The 15,129-nt window shown below is 49.4% G+C and overlaps 1 protein-coding gene across 2 annotated transcripts in view; it reads right to left on the bottom strand.

Moving 5' to 3' along the window:
* The window catches only part of IQCK (IQ motif containing K), a 117,980-nt gene that overhangs the window by 60,630 nt on the left and 42,221 nt on the right, over positions 1-15,129 (bottom strand). Inside the window, exons 6-7 of one of the 2 annotated variants that reach the window (XM_015565063.1) lie at positions 3,041-3,125; positions 1,588-1,928 (exon numbers count right to left, since the gene is read on the bottom strand). In XM_015565063.1, coding sequence (XP_015420549.1) covers positions 1,851-1,928; positions 3,041-3,125 — 163 coding nt within the window. In that variant the 3' untranslated portion in view covers positions 1,588-1,850. Of the gene's footprint in view, positions 1-1,587; positions 1,929-3,040; positions 3,126-15,129 lie in introns of those variants that run through there. The other variant, XM_015565062.1, reaches the window with a different exon arrangement.

The following is a 15,129-nucleotide window of genomic DNA, read 5'->3' as shown; positions in this document are numbered from 1 at the left end:
ATATATTATTTTCATATACATTTTACTAATTTCCTTTCATCTCTCACCCTTCTATTATAGAGAAAGGGCAAATAGCAATATTAAAATATCTTTGTTAATTAATTACCTTTCTTAAAAAATATATATTTTATTGATTTTTTACAGAGAGGAAGGGTGAAGGATGGAGAGTTAGAAACATCAATGAGAGGGAAACATTAATCAGCTGCCTCCTGCACACTCCCCACTGGGGATGTGCCCGCAACCAAGGTACATGCCCTTGACCGGAATCGAACCCGGGACCTTTGAGTCCAAAGGCCGATGCTCTATCCACTGAGCCAAACCGGTTAGGGCAATTAATTCCCTTTTAATGTGCATGTACTTCGTGCACCGGGCTACTAGTTGTTTCATAAAAAGGAACACAAAGTAGAAAAGTGAAGTTGCTAGCTCTAACAAAGCATATGTGGTCAAAGATTCCATAAAATATTTAAAGATGCATTTTCTTTCCTTCTATTTTCAATATTGAAAATGTGCTTTTGAGAGGCCATTGGTTAATATGCATACACTTAAAATAAACCATTTTATTGTATTAAATAAGGATTCCTGTAGTTAAGTACAAATCAAAATGGAATTCACAAATTAGTAACTTAAATGGTATGACAATTACAGAAAGTGCATCTTTCTCATTTTCCATCTTGACACTACGCTGCTTTTTTGCTGTCTGTTACATTTTAAAAAAATAAAAACAGCCAAATATTTAAGTATAAGGCTGTTCCTGGGAGACAGAAAGTTTAGGTTAATAAGGGAGTTAAGTTAGAGTAATTGCTTGCAGTTTAAACAGACAATAACTTTTTTGCTTCCCTCTTAATGTGCTAAATAGTTGTGTCTAAAAAATATGCAATTCTTAGAAAGGTACCATTTCTGATTTTTTTAAAATTATCTGTAACCTTTGGAAACTAATTACATGAAACTACAGAATTAGCAAAGTCTTGAAATCTGTATGTAAAACATAAATTATGTCTAATTTCAAACTCTCATTTATTAAAAAAGTTGGCTCCAAAGATAGTCTTATATCATTCTTTAAAAAGGAAACTGTTCCTTTTAACTTTACACCCACCCCATAACCCAATTTCAAAACATATTATTTAATTTTATTTAATTGTCTTGGTCATGGACATTTCCAAGATGAGATTTTATATTTCGCTCCCATAGCTTCTGGTTATCAGAAAACCCATGCTTTCCTTTATTAAAGGAGTTTGGTCTTGCTGATGTTGGTGTATCCCTTCCAATATTCTTCATCCTCATCTTTGCTTCTGGAGGCATTTCCTCTGGTTCGCTATCTTCATCTTCATTAAAATCTGCTGCTACTGAAAGGGCTTTTGGAGCAAGAGTTGGAACAGTTTCTTTAGGTTTACTTGATCCAAGTTTGATGGATATGGCGGAGGCTTTCTTTGTTGTCTGACTACCTACGGCAGATCCAAACTTGGAGATCTTTGTAGGCTTTGTTGGGAGGTCTGCAGCTTCTTCAGCTGATCGCTTCTCAGCGCTGCGACTGGAACTTTCCCCTCCATTACTGGAAGAAACAGTCTTAGTTTTCACAGGTTTTTCTGCTTCCTCTTCAGGTCCTCTGGCGGCCCCAGCTCGCTGCGGCTTCTCCAGCTTCTCCTCTCCCACCTTCCCGTCCGCGCACCTAGGAGCTTCTTAACATCGACACTCTAAGTGCCAACTAATCAGAGACGTTGTACACTTCTTGGCATGAGCTATATTCTCATTTGTATTTGGTAAGAATTTTAAAAAGTACTTCCTTCCTGAAGGGCCACGTGACAATCTGGATAAGGAGCTTTGACCAGGAAATTTCAGTTCTAGAATTCCTTCTAGGTAAACAAGCTGACAATGTGCAAAAATGGCTTCACAAAGATATGCATTGCAGCATACATTATAATAACGGTAAACTGGAAACAACCAATAGAAAAGTGGTTAGAAAGATGAGTTTTAAAAGAAAAGGTTACTTTCTGTATGTTAGGTATTTATATGTTATCCTATGTGTTAAGATTTTTAAGATTTGGAAATGTTTACACCAAAATGTCAACAATGATAATCTTTTTTAAAAAAAAAATATTTTATTGATTTCAGAGAGGAAGGGAGAGGGAGAAACATTAATGATGAGAGAGAATCATGGATCGGCTGCCTCCTGCACGCTCGATCCTGGGGATCGAGCCCGAAACCTGGGAATGTGCCCCTGGCCGGAATAGAACCCAGGACCCTTCAGTCTACAGGCCAACGCTCTATCCACTGAGCCAAACTGGCTAGGGCAACAATGATAATCTTTTGGTGACAGAGTTATCTGTGACTCAAAAGTTTTACTTTTTTATTTTTGCTTTATATGAATTATCTGGATTTTCTAATTTTTTTCTAAAATGAACATGTATTGCTGCCTGCCTGTATGTAATACTAGAGACCTAATACACAAAATTCATGCAAGAGTAGGACATCCTTCCCCCAGCTGCCGGCACCGGCTTCCCTCTGGCACCCAGGACCGAGTTTCATCCGGAAGGTTGTCCGCTCTAATTAGCATATTATGCTTTTATTATTATAGATTTTTTTTTTAATCCTCACCTGAGGATTTGTTTTTATTGATTTTTAAATTTGATTTTAAAAAGAGAGAAACACTGATGTGAGAGAGAAAAGTTGATCAGTTGCACCTGGCCCAGGAATGAACCTGCAACCTAGGTATATGTGCGCCCAGACCGGGAACTGAGCCTGCAACCTTTTGGCATAAGGGACAATGCTCCAAACAGCAGAGCCACCTGGCCAGGGATGCAATATTATTAGTTAGGTAACACTTGCCAGTCAACCTAACTTTAAAAGATTAGAGGGTACTTTTAATGATAATTGCTAAATAAGTTTTGGTAAAAATTCTAAATTCCTCATGAGAAGTATTTACAGAGAACCCTATTTCTGAGGTCTGGCTGTCAACTATATCCTGTTTCCAATTCCTCTCTTCCCCAGGGGCCCTCGTGCCAGGAAAGCCCAGCACCCGCATGCCACTGCGGCCAGGACTCACCAGGTAGGCTCTCCAGAAGGACTGGATGCTCAGCGCCGCCTCCTCTTCGGTCAGCAGCAGGGACAGTGGGACGGGCGGCCGCGGGCTAGAAAGCAAGAAGAGGGCCATGTGCCCATGAGAACATCCTTCCACTTCAGCAAGGCCTTTCACAGTATAGTGGCCTCACTGAGCAAGTGCCTCATCCATTCCCCTTCTTAGAAAGCAGCATGTCACTTCTGATAGAAAAGTTTAGACTTGAATTAGCATGTTTTTTATCTCAACCAGCATAATCTTAAACCACTGCCAGTGGTTTGTAGGACTGAGGTTGGTGAAGGTGCAGATTAGTCCTGAAGGCGCAACACACGTTATTGACATGAGTCCATGGAGACAGAGCCCGAGACAGAGCAGAAGGGCCTTCACACACTGCATTGTAACTGACACACAATAAAGGGCTCTTCCCTAACTTTCTATAGAAGGGAAATTAAGGAACCTATTTCCTAAAAGCAAAATGTTGGAAATTATCTCTGATCAGTGTATATTCCAGTTTAATGTGGCATAAATTCAAGAATATACGTAATTTCTACTACATCTTTTTAAAAATATTTTTATTAATTTCAGACAGGAAGGAAGAGGGAGAGAGAGAAAAACATCAATGATGAGAGAGAATCATTGATCTGCTCCCTCCTACATGCCCGCCTGATCGAGCTTGCCGCCTGGGAGTGTGCCCTGATTGGCAACTGAACCATGACCTCCTCATTCATAGGTCAACACTCAACCACTGAACTATGCCACCTGGGCAGCCATGGTTTTTAAATATGGGACTTATGATCAAGAATCACATCCCAATCTGAAAAATCCAATAGCAGATACTGTCAACTGACCCAACACTTGAGACATTTCATTGCTTATTACGATACTAGAGCCCTAACTAGTTTGGCTCAGTGGATAGAGCATCAGCCTGCAGACTGAAGGGTCCCAGGTTCGATTCCGGTCAAGGGCATGTACCTTGGTTGCGGGTGCATCCCCCATAGGGGGTGCGCAGGAGGCAGCTGATCGATGTTTCTCTCTCATCGATGTTTATAACTCTTTATCCCTCTCCCTTCCTCTCTGCACGAAATTCTTGCATGGGTGGGGTCCCTCAGCCTGGCTGGCAATCAGGGCTGGTCAGGGCCATCTTGCCCAGTCCTGATTGGGGCCGGTCCAGCTGGGGCCTGCTGGATTTGGGGAGGGACCAGGGGAAGTTGGCTGGCTGTGGGAGCGCACTGACCACGAGGGGACAGCTCCTGCATTGAGCGTCTGCCCCCTGGTGGTCAGTGCGCATCATAGCAATTGATCAACCAGTCGTTAGTTCGTAATGGTCGCTTAGGCTTTTCTGTGTATACTACAGGCCTGTTGCAGGAAGATTCCTGCAAGAATAGGGCTTCCTGCAGCCGAAATGAAACAGAGAAGGGAGTGAAACCCACCGAGGTGGGCTTTGCTCCCGCCTCCGCCGCCCCACTTGCTTCCCTTCTGCCTCTGCCACCCTGCTTGCTTCTCTGCAGCTTTGCTCCCTTCTGCAGCACTTGGCTTCCTTCTACATCATCTTCAGTCTTCACTCCGCACCTGTGTATGCAAATTAAATGCCATCTTTGTTGGGTTAATTTGCATACTCATCTGATTGGCTGGTGGGCATAGCACTGTGACACCAATTTACATGTTTCTCTTTTATTAGTGTAGACTAGAGGCCTGGTGCACGAAATTCGTGCGTGGTGTGTGTGGGGGGGTGTCCCCTCAGCCCAGCCTGCATCCTCTTCAATCCAGGACCCCTTCGGGGATGTCTGACTGCTAGTTTAGTACCAGGCCTAAACTGGCAGTTGGACATCCCTCTCACAATCCTGGACTGCTGGCTCCTAATCGTTCACCTGCCTGCCTGCCTGGTCACCCCTTACTGCCCCACCTGCTGGCTTGGTTGCCCCAACTGTCCTCCTCTGCTGGCCTGGTTGCCCCAACTGCCCCCCCCCCAGCCTGGTCCCCCCCAACTGCCCCGCTCTGCCAGCCTGATTGCCCCACACAGCCTGCTTGTTCAGTCATTTGGTCGTCCCTCACTAACCCCCCCTGCTGGCCTGATCATTGGCAGCCATCTAGTGAGGGTGTGAGGGTTAATTTACATATTACCTCTTTATTATATAGGAGGACTAGAGGCCTGGTGCATGAAATTCGTGCATGGGGGGAGGTCCCTCAGCCTGGCCTGCACCCTCTCGCAATCCAGGACCACCGGTTCCTAACTGCTCGCCTGACTGCTTGCCTGATCACCCCTAACTGCTCGCCTGCCTGCCTCATCACCCCTAACCACCTCTGCCTTGGCCCCTGCTCCAGCTGGCCGCAGGCACCCAGGACCCAGGCTTCCTTCCCTCTGGCCAGCTGCAGGCACCCAGGACCCTGGGCAGCTTCACCCGGACCCTGGCTTTGTCAGGAAGGACGTCTGGAATGATGTCCAGAAGACATCTAATCTATCTGGTCTAATTAGCATATTACCCTTTTATTAGTATAGATAGATAGTAGAACAAGCGCAGCTGGTTGGGGGTGTGCAGGAAGCAGCCGATCAATGATTCTCTCTCATCATTGATGTTTCTATCTCTCCCTCTCCCTTCCTCTCTGAAAGCAATAAAAATATATTTTAAAAAAACCATGGCTAAATTCTCTTTTTATTTTCTCCTAAAGCTTTATAGAGATCCTAACTGCTGATAAGAATTTACAAGTCTGAATTACTGTTGGTCCCTTATGTTTCCCCAAAACACAGCAACCTTTGAAGAGCAGAAGGCAAAGCATTTCAGATGCAGTTCAAATACACAGTTTCTGCTAGTCTGCGGCCACACAGATGCTGCGCCAGGGCAGGAGCCCCAGACCTGACTTTGGATGCCAGGGACTCCCACTGCCCTGGCCTTGACTCTCCCTAGGATGCCATCACGTGACTTTACTGTAAGCCCATGTACAGAGAGGTTGAGTAACCTGTCCACAATCACACAGCTTCTAGTGGCCTAGTCAGGGCCCAGGCTCCCTCCCAATGCCATGCTCACACCAGACCTCAGCTGGGCAGACCATGGCAGCAGCCACTCTGGCAAAGACGGCAAAGTTGACTGGCAATAATGCAGGATCTGACTTAAAAATCACCACCCCCACCACCTCCACAAAAACCTTTAATGCTGTCTAGAATTATTCCAGAATCAAAGAAAGCCAAGCCAGGCGTGTCATGCTGGCCTTGAGGACACTTGGAGTCGGCAGTGCCACAGCCTTTCCTCTTGGAGCCTCTTCTACTTCTGCACGCGGTGATGTGGGGCCTCTCCCTGCCGCTCTGTCCCTGCTGATGGGAAGGATGTGGGGCTTTCTCCTTCAGGGCCTGCTTGTTCCCACTTCTCCCTCTCAGGCAGGCATTCTTTGGGCTGCAAGCGGGTATATGTATTTTGCTGGGGGCCGGCCCTGGAGATGTGTCAGCTCCCGGCTTTCCACTTAATGCCTCTCTTCACCCACTGTCTTTATTCTGTGACACCAACAAATCCCACCCTTTAAGTAATTCTCCTTCACCAGTTAAAAGGCAGTGGCTTTTAGGAAGATCTGTTTCCCAGGCCTGGGGTGTCAGCAGGGACCTGGGAGAATGATGCCACCATACCATGGGTTAGCACCTGCTGGCGTCCACTGGGGCCTCTGAGCCCTCCCTCAGTCCCGCTCCTGTGCTCAGCCATGCGGTCCTTTCCCTCCTCACATGCTCTCCCCCTCGGGTCCTCCTGCGCCAGCCAGGGCGCTGTGTAGTGGGCAGGTAGCTCTCTGCTCAAGGGCACCCCAATGGGCGGAGAGCCCAACTCTGAGCCTGATGTCAAGGGTGAGAGCTGACCTGCCTTGGGCTGGGAGTGTCTTTTCCTAATTTGCTCAAAGGCACCTTAGGGCTGGGGGCCTGACACCTCTTTTCCTAACTCCCTTGTTCTTTCTTCCCGTCTCTCTGCCACTGCTAGTGAGAGATGTCCTCTGCTTATATCAGGGCCCAGGAGGTCTCTGCATTGTCCTTTCTAGTCCTTGGCCACTTTGGAGAGAGAGCTGTGAATATCTAATTAAGACCCAAACGCCAGCTGAACCAAAAGCCCCACCAGGACAGACATGGCCTGTTCGCTCCTCCAGGCCATTCGGCACTTGGGACCCGCTGGGCTGAGGAGACACGCAATGATGCTGTGGAATAAGCCTCGGTGCCCGGCAGAGTGGGCCACCCACTTCCCACACCCCATTTCCCCAAATCTTCACATTAACAATGAGCTCTGTGCTTCCTCCTCTACGTGAAGAAATTGAGGCTCAGAGGAGTGAAGGGACTCGTTCAAGGTCACTAACCGCTTTCTGCCGAGAATGCAAACTGGCCCGGGAACCCAAAGAACAGCCCGAGGAGAGGAGCAGGCAGCTCCCAGGTCACCAGGGAGGAGAGGGTCCCCAGCTGCAGGTCAAACAGAGGAAACCCAGCCACCTGCCTAGATGACAATGGGGGGAAAGCCGCATCGCAGACAATGGCCGGTGCCAGCAGGGCATGTGCAGCTGCCACCTGTACCTGGTACATGACGGCGCCTCTCCATTCAGCTGCAATTTTCGTATAATATTTTCACCACTGGTGCCATGAAACCCTCAAAGGACCAGTCCTCCTGTCCAGGAGCAGCAGGAGAAAGGAAGCTGCAGTCTGGGCCAGCAGTTGGGCCAGCAACAGAGGGCAGACAAAGGGCTCTCACCAAGAAGGGATGCTCCCGCTCCACACGACAGGGATGCTTCCACAGGCGGCATGAGGCTCTAAGGGCCTTTAAGCGGTCACACGAGGCCGCCTTTAGTGACATCCCCGCTTTCATGGCTAAATAAGGGGCGCGGTCTAGTTCTCAAATCCAGACTGAGTACGAGAAAGCCCATGTCAGTCAGGCCAAAGGCAAGGGCATCATCGTCAGAGAGGAGACTGGGAACCACCCAGCACCTCGGGAGGCCGCCTGCAATCAAAGAAGGCGTCTCTTTTGGAATCAGTGCAACCGGCTTCGGCTCCAATGAAAATAAGAGACTGAGGGGAGGCGACCACTCACCCGGGGGACAAGGGAGAGCAGAGGAGCCGGCCAGCCATAGGGGCAGGAGCGGCGGCTCCCAAGGGCAGTCAGGTGTCCCGTCTGCGGCCAGCCCACCCTGAGCACCCCAGCTCGTCTGAGTCCGACGTCCCCAAGCACAGAGCCTTGCACATCCCCAGGGCACAGCAGTGCTGCCGAGGACTCTTCCAAGAAGAATTTTACTGGAAATGCTCATTCGTCAGGTTCTTTTTTTTCCCAATTAATTCATGTGAATTAAATATATCTGAGTCTCAAGAATCAGTGCTTGAATTCTGAGAAGGAACAAGAATTAATTTTTCCAAGTGTGTGTGAATAAACCCTTCCCACCTTGGGGAAGCTGTGCAAAAGACCTGCAGGACCAAGGAAGACATAGCATGCTTACAAAGCACGCACGGGAACCTGAGAATTTGGTTTTTATTTATTTCTCCACCAGTTCTAAGGCCAGATGTATCATCCAAATGGCATTTAAGTACAAAGCAGGAAGGAAAAAGGCTTGCTTTATACTGAAAATTAAATCTCAGGACCCAGACTCCGCCCACAGTGCATTCGGAAACGAGAGCACAACCGGTGGGACACAGTGCCTGACTCAACCACGTTCAGAGAGCCTTTCGCGGCCCCGATTTCATACCGTCTACCCTGTGTTCGGTGCATGAGGTGGGCCACCCTGCCGTCAGCCTTCACTGGTTTCCAAACAGTCTTGCTGAAGACATCAGTCTTGAATAGTGAACCAGCAATGTCTGGAAGAAGTCCACTAGACTCACTGGGATGGTGTACCCATCCAGATGGAGAGACCAGCCACTAGGGTGGGTTAGTTCAAGCTCAGCTCCATGATGGGAGGGACAATGCCAACCCCAGATGCCTGGCTCTGGAGGATTAAGCACTTGAGAAGTCACAGTCACTAGAGCAGAGGTCCTCAAACTTTTTAAACAGGGGGCCAGTTCACTGTCCTTCAGACCATTGGAGGGCCAGACTATAGTTTAAAAAAAAAACTAGTCGGCTGCTAAGCAACAGGCAGCGGCGGCAAAAACACCCGCGGGCCGGATAAATGTTTTCGGCGGGCTGCACGTGGCCCGCGGGCCGTAGTTTGAGGACGCCTGCACTAGGGTGTGATCTTGCTTCCCTGCTCAGTCACTGCCCCTGAAGACCGACAAGCAGTCATTACCCTGCACCCGGCTGAATCACTCGGCAAGGCAAACCCAGAGTCGAGTCCCATTTCCCTTCCCTGGAAACTGCCCTGGGCCAGGGGCCAGCGCTCACTGCCCACCTGCTGCCGGCCTCAGGCTCACCCTGCAGGTGTCACCATGTAGAACTCGGGTGGGCAGACAAGCTCTTTGGTAAATCTGCCCAGACTGCGATGGAGAGCCCAGGCGGGGTCGGCAGGGGCAGACCGCCTTCCTTGCACCAGCAGGAGAGGGCCTTCCCACCTACTCCAACCCCTTGGAGGGGCCCAAACTTGTTTTCTGCCATGGATGCCTTTCCACCGTGGCAACTGGGAGTCCTTCTCGGAGTAGTGTTTGAAAAACATGAAGGTAAATAAGATTAAAAAGCAAACCAAGCCCTGGCCGGTTTGGCTCTGTGTATAGAGTGTAGGCCTGCAGACTCAAGGGTCCTGGGTTCGATTCCAGTCAAGGGCACATGCCCGGGTTGTGGCTCCATTCCCAATGGGGGGCGTGCGGGAGGCAACCGATTAGTGGTTCCTTTTCATCATTGATGTCTCTCTCTCTTCCTCTCCCTTCCTCTCTGAAATCAATAAAAATGTTTTTTAAAAAAAGCAAACCAATTATATTGAAATACAATGATCAAAATGTGTTAAAGGTTAGTGACATAGCAACACATGTGCTTCTGAATTACGCAGGAAGTAAGGAGAGCAGTGCGGCTCCGTGAGCCGTGCGATTTGAAAGGAGCAGCGAGTGTGAATGGCACCCTGCCATCACTGCACCTCTGGCATGTGAGTGAGCATCCCTGACGGCTGTTAGTGACATGGCACAGGTGCTGCGAGCAGACAGAGGCGAGTGGGAGCAGAGGGCACCCCTTCTTCAGGGATCCCTGAATCAGGAGGCTGCGGCGGGGGCAGGGCAAGGGGGAACGATGAGTCTTACTCCCAGGATGGCCCTGATGATTAAGGCTTTAAAAATAAGCAAGAGGAATCCAAATAGTGAATGAGACTATCTAACAGAGTGACCTGCCCTGACTGTTGTGGGTCAGTGGACAGCGTTGGCCCACGGACTGAAGGGTCCTGGGTTTGATTCCGGTCGAGGACCCGTGCCTCGGTTGCAGGCTTCATCCCTGAACTGGGTGTGTGAGGAAGGCAATCAATCGAGGTGTCTCACTCACATTGGTGTTTCTCTCTGTGTCTCTCACCCACCCTCCCACTCTCTCTAAAAATCAATGGAAGTTATGGAATTTGGCCCCCAAAGTCATTAAAGGGCAGCTTCCGAAACGGAAGAGAGATTCCGTGCTCTATAGTGGGGCAGGTACTGGGGACAAAAACAAATAAAGGTTCATATTTTATCCCCAGTAAGTTGTGCTCCTTCACTAAACCCATTACATTTTCCAAACGGAGCTTGTCTTCCCCTCATCGTTGCAGTAAATGGCTCCCACGTAGCGCTCAGGCCGAAGCCTCCAAGGAATGCTGGGCTTCTCTCCCACATCTCACCCAGCAGTAAGTCTCAGGCCAACATCAGCCCTATCCCCATCAAACCTCTTCCTACCTCCTCGACGCCAAGGGCCGCCACCTCCACACTGACCACCTGGCTTGCACCATCGAGAGTGACTTCAGTCTACTCCCCATCCAGCACCACAGTCATCTTTTAAAAAGATAAACTGATCATTTCACTCTTCGGCTCAAAACCCCACAATAGTTTCGTATCACACTCAAAAGAAAGAAGAAAAATTCAAACTCTTTGCCATAATGTCGAAGGCCTCACCCCAGCTGGCCTCTCAGCCCAGTTCCCACCTTTCAGCCTCCCATCCCCTCCCCCCATCTTTCAGCGTCCCATCCCCTCCCCCCATCAGCCTCCCATCCCCTCCCCCCTCTCTGGGCCTCCCAGCCCCTCCTGCCTCATGGGCCATGTCAAAGACCAGAGATCTCCCCGGCAGCATGTTCTGGAGAAGGGCCATCGGCCTAACCCTTGGAGCCCTAGCCCTGCTCTCTAAGGCTAGGTCCCTGTCTTCTCCACGCTGAGAGTTACCTTTTAGGGCCAGTGCGCACCCTTTTCCTCCAGCAGCCTTACATTTCTGTGGCTGACAACACAGGATCCTGACCCATTCTTACTGCTCAGAGCACCTTCCCTGTAGGGTTATCTCTCGCCCAGGGTGAGAGGAGAAGGGCCCGCTCAGAGGCGCCGGGTGAGCGCCAGGGACCAGGCTGTGCAGGCTGCCCACAGCCTCCCCAGATTCCCATGCCCACCTCCACACCCTGTGCACACGACATGCCCCCTCACACGGCGAAACGGGCTTGCACATGTGATGGACCTGGCGAGTCTCCAGACAGGCCCTATGAGAGGGGCTGAGGGAGACGCTAGTGTAGAAGTAGGCGTGGTGACAGCAGAACCAGGGGGCAGAGTGATGCCAGGAGGGGCCCGGCCTCTGGAACGCAGGCCACCCCCAAAACCAGGAGCAAGGAAACCAGTTCCCCAGAGCCTCCTAAGGAACTGACTTTTGGACTTCTGGCTTCCAGAAGTCAATGAGAGAGAAAGTGTGTTGTTTTAAGCCGCCGATTTTGGGATGGTTTCTTAAAAAACGAACATGCTAACTAATACATGGCAGGGCTGAGATGGAGACCTTTGTCAGCCACGCTGCCTCCCACAGTCCCCGAGCATCTTCCTAGGAACACGGGAGGAGGGAAGGAAGCAGCCCCCCCGGCCACAGAGAGGGGCCACCCACCCACACCTGCAGCGAGGATAGCTCCTAGGAGACGGCTGCGCCCGCTGGTCCCCAGGGCAGGAAGCAGCTCTCCTCCTTCCCGCCTGACACGGAGGCTGATGTGGAGAGCAAACAGAGCATGGTCCCCAGGAGCCCCTCCTCCTGACGATGCCTGAGACGGAAGTCTACCTCCTCCCCCCCACCCCCCACACCATCCCACCAAAGAGCTCTCTCAACAGGAACGGCAGCATCAGCTTGCTTCCGCCGGCCACCCCGTCCCCAGGTCTGTGAGGAGCACGCTGTCTGCTGGGCTGGGTGAAGGCCAGCGCACTCCCATCCTACCACCAAATTCAGTGCCGCAGGACTGGGCTGTCCTGAAACGACACAGTGACATATTGTTTTCCCTCGGGTTTAGTAATGAGACACCTTTCGGTGCCATGGGAGTATTGTGGGCTTTCCTCCTTCTCTTATCTAAGGGTAGAACTTAGCTGAAAAGGCACTTTACCCAAAACAACCTTTTCTTTTCTCTTCTGAAACACACTCTGTTTCCCGAAGGCCTCAGCTTAGAGATCCTTCCCCACCAACACACTCTGTTTCATGAAGGCCTCAGCTTAGAGATCCTTCCCCACCTTCTCCTGGGACACAGGCCATCTTTGTTCCTGGGGCTTAGTGATGTTTTCTTGCAAATTAATCTGACCAATTCTTTTCAGTTAAAATAACAAGTGAAACTCTTTCTGCTCTTAATATGATAGCAAATAATTTCATTGCTTCTGACTGGAGGGTTGAATCAGGACTGTATACCACAGAGGAGGGGTGCTGGGTTCCTAAATAGGAAGAAAGCCAACAGGAGAAGTGATGCTGAGACGGGGAGACAATGGCCTGGCCAAGCCCCAGGGAGAGTGGGCAGCACACTGTCACTGTCCCCAGCATCCCTCCTTTCCTGGGAGAGCCCTCCATCTTTGTCACACACCTTTGAATTTCTCCCTTTGGTGGAGTCAACATCCCTATAGCACTGCTTCCCTGTGGAGCTTGGCCAAGGCCTTGTGCTGGCCAATGAAGTGTGAGCAGATGTGGTGCTTGCCATTCGTGGGCTGCCACTGCCCTTCTCTCTCTGCTAAAGGCTGAAGGAGGGCTGGCTGTTTCTTGGTCCTGGGTCCCAGCTGAAGAGACTCGGAGCAAAGCCCAAGGTGACATGCAGCCCCCGGTAACAGTGTGAAGAATAAACCTTTGTTGTTACAAGGCATTTGAGATTTAAGGGGTGTTTGTTACTGCAGCAGAACCTAGCGAAAGTTGACTAATGTGGATTACTGGAGGGTAGTTGGGTAAATACCATGTAGGAACACATATCAGTCAGGACTCTTTTGTTTTCAAGTATTAGAAACCTAACTCAAACTGGACTAAACAAACAGAAAAAAAAAGGATTTATTGGTTCACATAACTAATAGGGGTAGGGCTGGCATTAGGCACGGCCCTGTACAGAGGCTCAAAACAACATCCGGCCCGCGGGCCATAGAAGGCCCTCAAAGTCATTTGGTCTGACCCTGCCAAGGCGTTAGGGGTAATTACAGGTTTGACTAATACAGCAGGCTAATTTTAAGTTGATACTTTTGCATGGCCTGCAAATGATGTTATAAATATCCAAATGGCCTTGGCAGAGACAAGGTCCCCCACTCCTGCAGGACTCAGGCCCTGGCCACCTCTCAGCACTGCTGGATGTCGAGCATAATCCCTTTAGGTGGCTGCCCTGAGCAGCTCAAGGCTTGTCACCTCAAAGCTCCAGTCTAGAGAAAAAGAGAGAAAGTCTTTCCTGGTTGCTTCTTGAAAAATCTCTAGACCAGCTCTGATGGAGCCAGCGTGGAGTAACCCTGGTGGTGGTGGAGTCACTGCTGGGGTGGATGCCCAGCACAGAGCCCAGGAGGGATCCGCTGGCCCACTGTCTAGGAGCGGAGAATGGGGAAGGGTGACCCCCAGGAACACAAGAAGCGTTGCAGCCAACAGAGGGGGAAATCAATGCAGGGCTAGAGAAAACATAAATGCCTACCACAGACAGCAAGAAAATGCAATGAAAAAAAATGGGATAAATACCCTTTAGTTTTGTGATTATTATTTTTTAAAATATATTTTTATTGATTTCAGAGAGAGGAAGAGAGAGAAAGATCAATGATGAGAGAATCATGGGTCAGCTGCCTCCTGTGCTCCCCCTACTGGGGATCGGGCCCACAACCCAGGCATGTGCCCTGCCTGGGAATTGAACCGTGACCTCCTGGTTCATAGGTTGCTTAACCACTGAGCCACACTGGCCGGGCTTGTAATTGTTTTTGATTCTTAAAGTCAGTCTTTGAACAATAGGAAACCTAAAAACCATATAGCGGGGGAAGTAAATGTTCCTGCTGTTTGGAGTCACCCATTCTTTGGGAGTACTAGACTTAATTTTATGATTAGCCTTGGTTTTAAACACTTCCTTTTCACTGCAGTTTATTTAACAAATACATGTATTTTATATATGATAAATCTTAAGTTATTTTTATAAACCTAAGAGACTTCTTAAAAGGTTGTCAATATCCTTGGCTACATAAAAATGCAGTTGTTTTATTTTTTAAGTCATGGAAAATAAATGAGTAAGTGAGAAGGGATGGGTAGAGTGGAGAGATGTTAAATTATGGGGAAACTTAGTGAGAAGGGCCCATCATTTCTGTGACAAGCAATCGGCAGCCACCCCCTGACAAATAATCGCAGCCCCCAGCTGTGACATGACGCTACATGACCCTGAGCTCTGAAGGCAGCTGCGTAGTTTGTCTGACCTAGAACATTCAGCTGGGACCACACTCACAGTTTCCATGGCTCCCTGACAGGTTGGCAGGAATGTCTGAGGCGCTAGGTGCCCGCACACACCTTATCTAGAGGGGATTTGCACTTACTCAGAGTTACTCTAAAATAAGGATGCACGATAAAAATCACGTCGCTCAGAGTTTACCCTCACCATCCTTAAATTACCCATAAGACACAGCATCTGCTGGTCGGCCTCACAGGGTAGTTTTCTCCCCGTTTTGGAACAAATCAGCCTAAGGATCGAGTGACGTGAGAGCCAGAATCGGCCATGTTTGTAAGAGCACGGTCTGAAGCCAGGCTTCCTCCAATCCCTCCTCCGCTCGT

Source organism: Myotis davidii, unplaced genomic scaffold (genome assembly GCF_000327345.1).
Source record: "Myotis davidii unplaced genomic scaffold, ASM32734v1 scaffold820, whole genome shotgun sequence".
Taxonomy (NCBI): Eukaryota; Metazoa; Chordata; class Mammalia; order Chiroptera; family Vespertilionidae; genus Myotis; species Myotis davidii.
The sequence above is the reverse complement of the archived record's forward strand: the minus strand, read 5'-3'. Positions and strand labels throughout refer to the sequence as shown.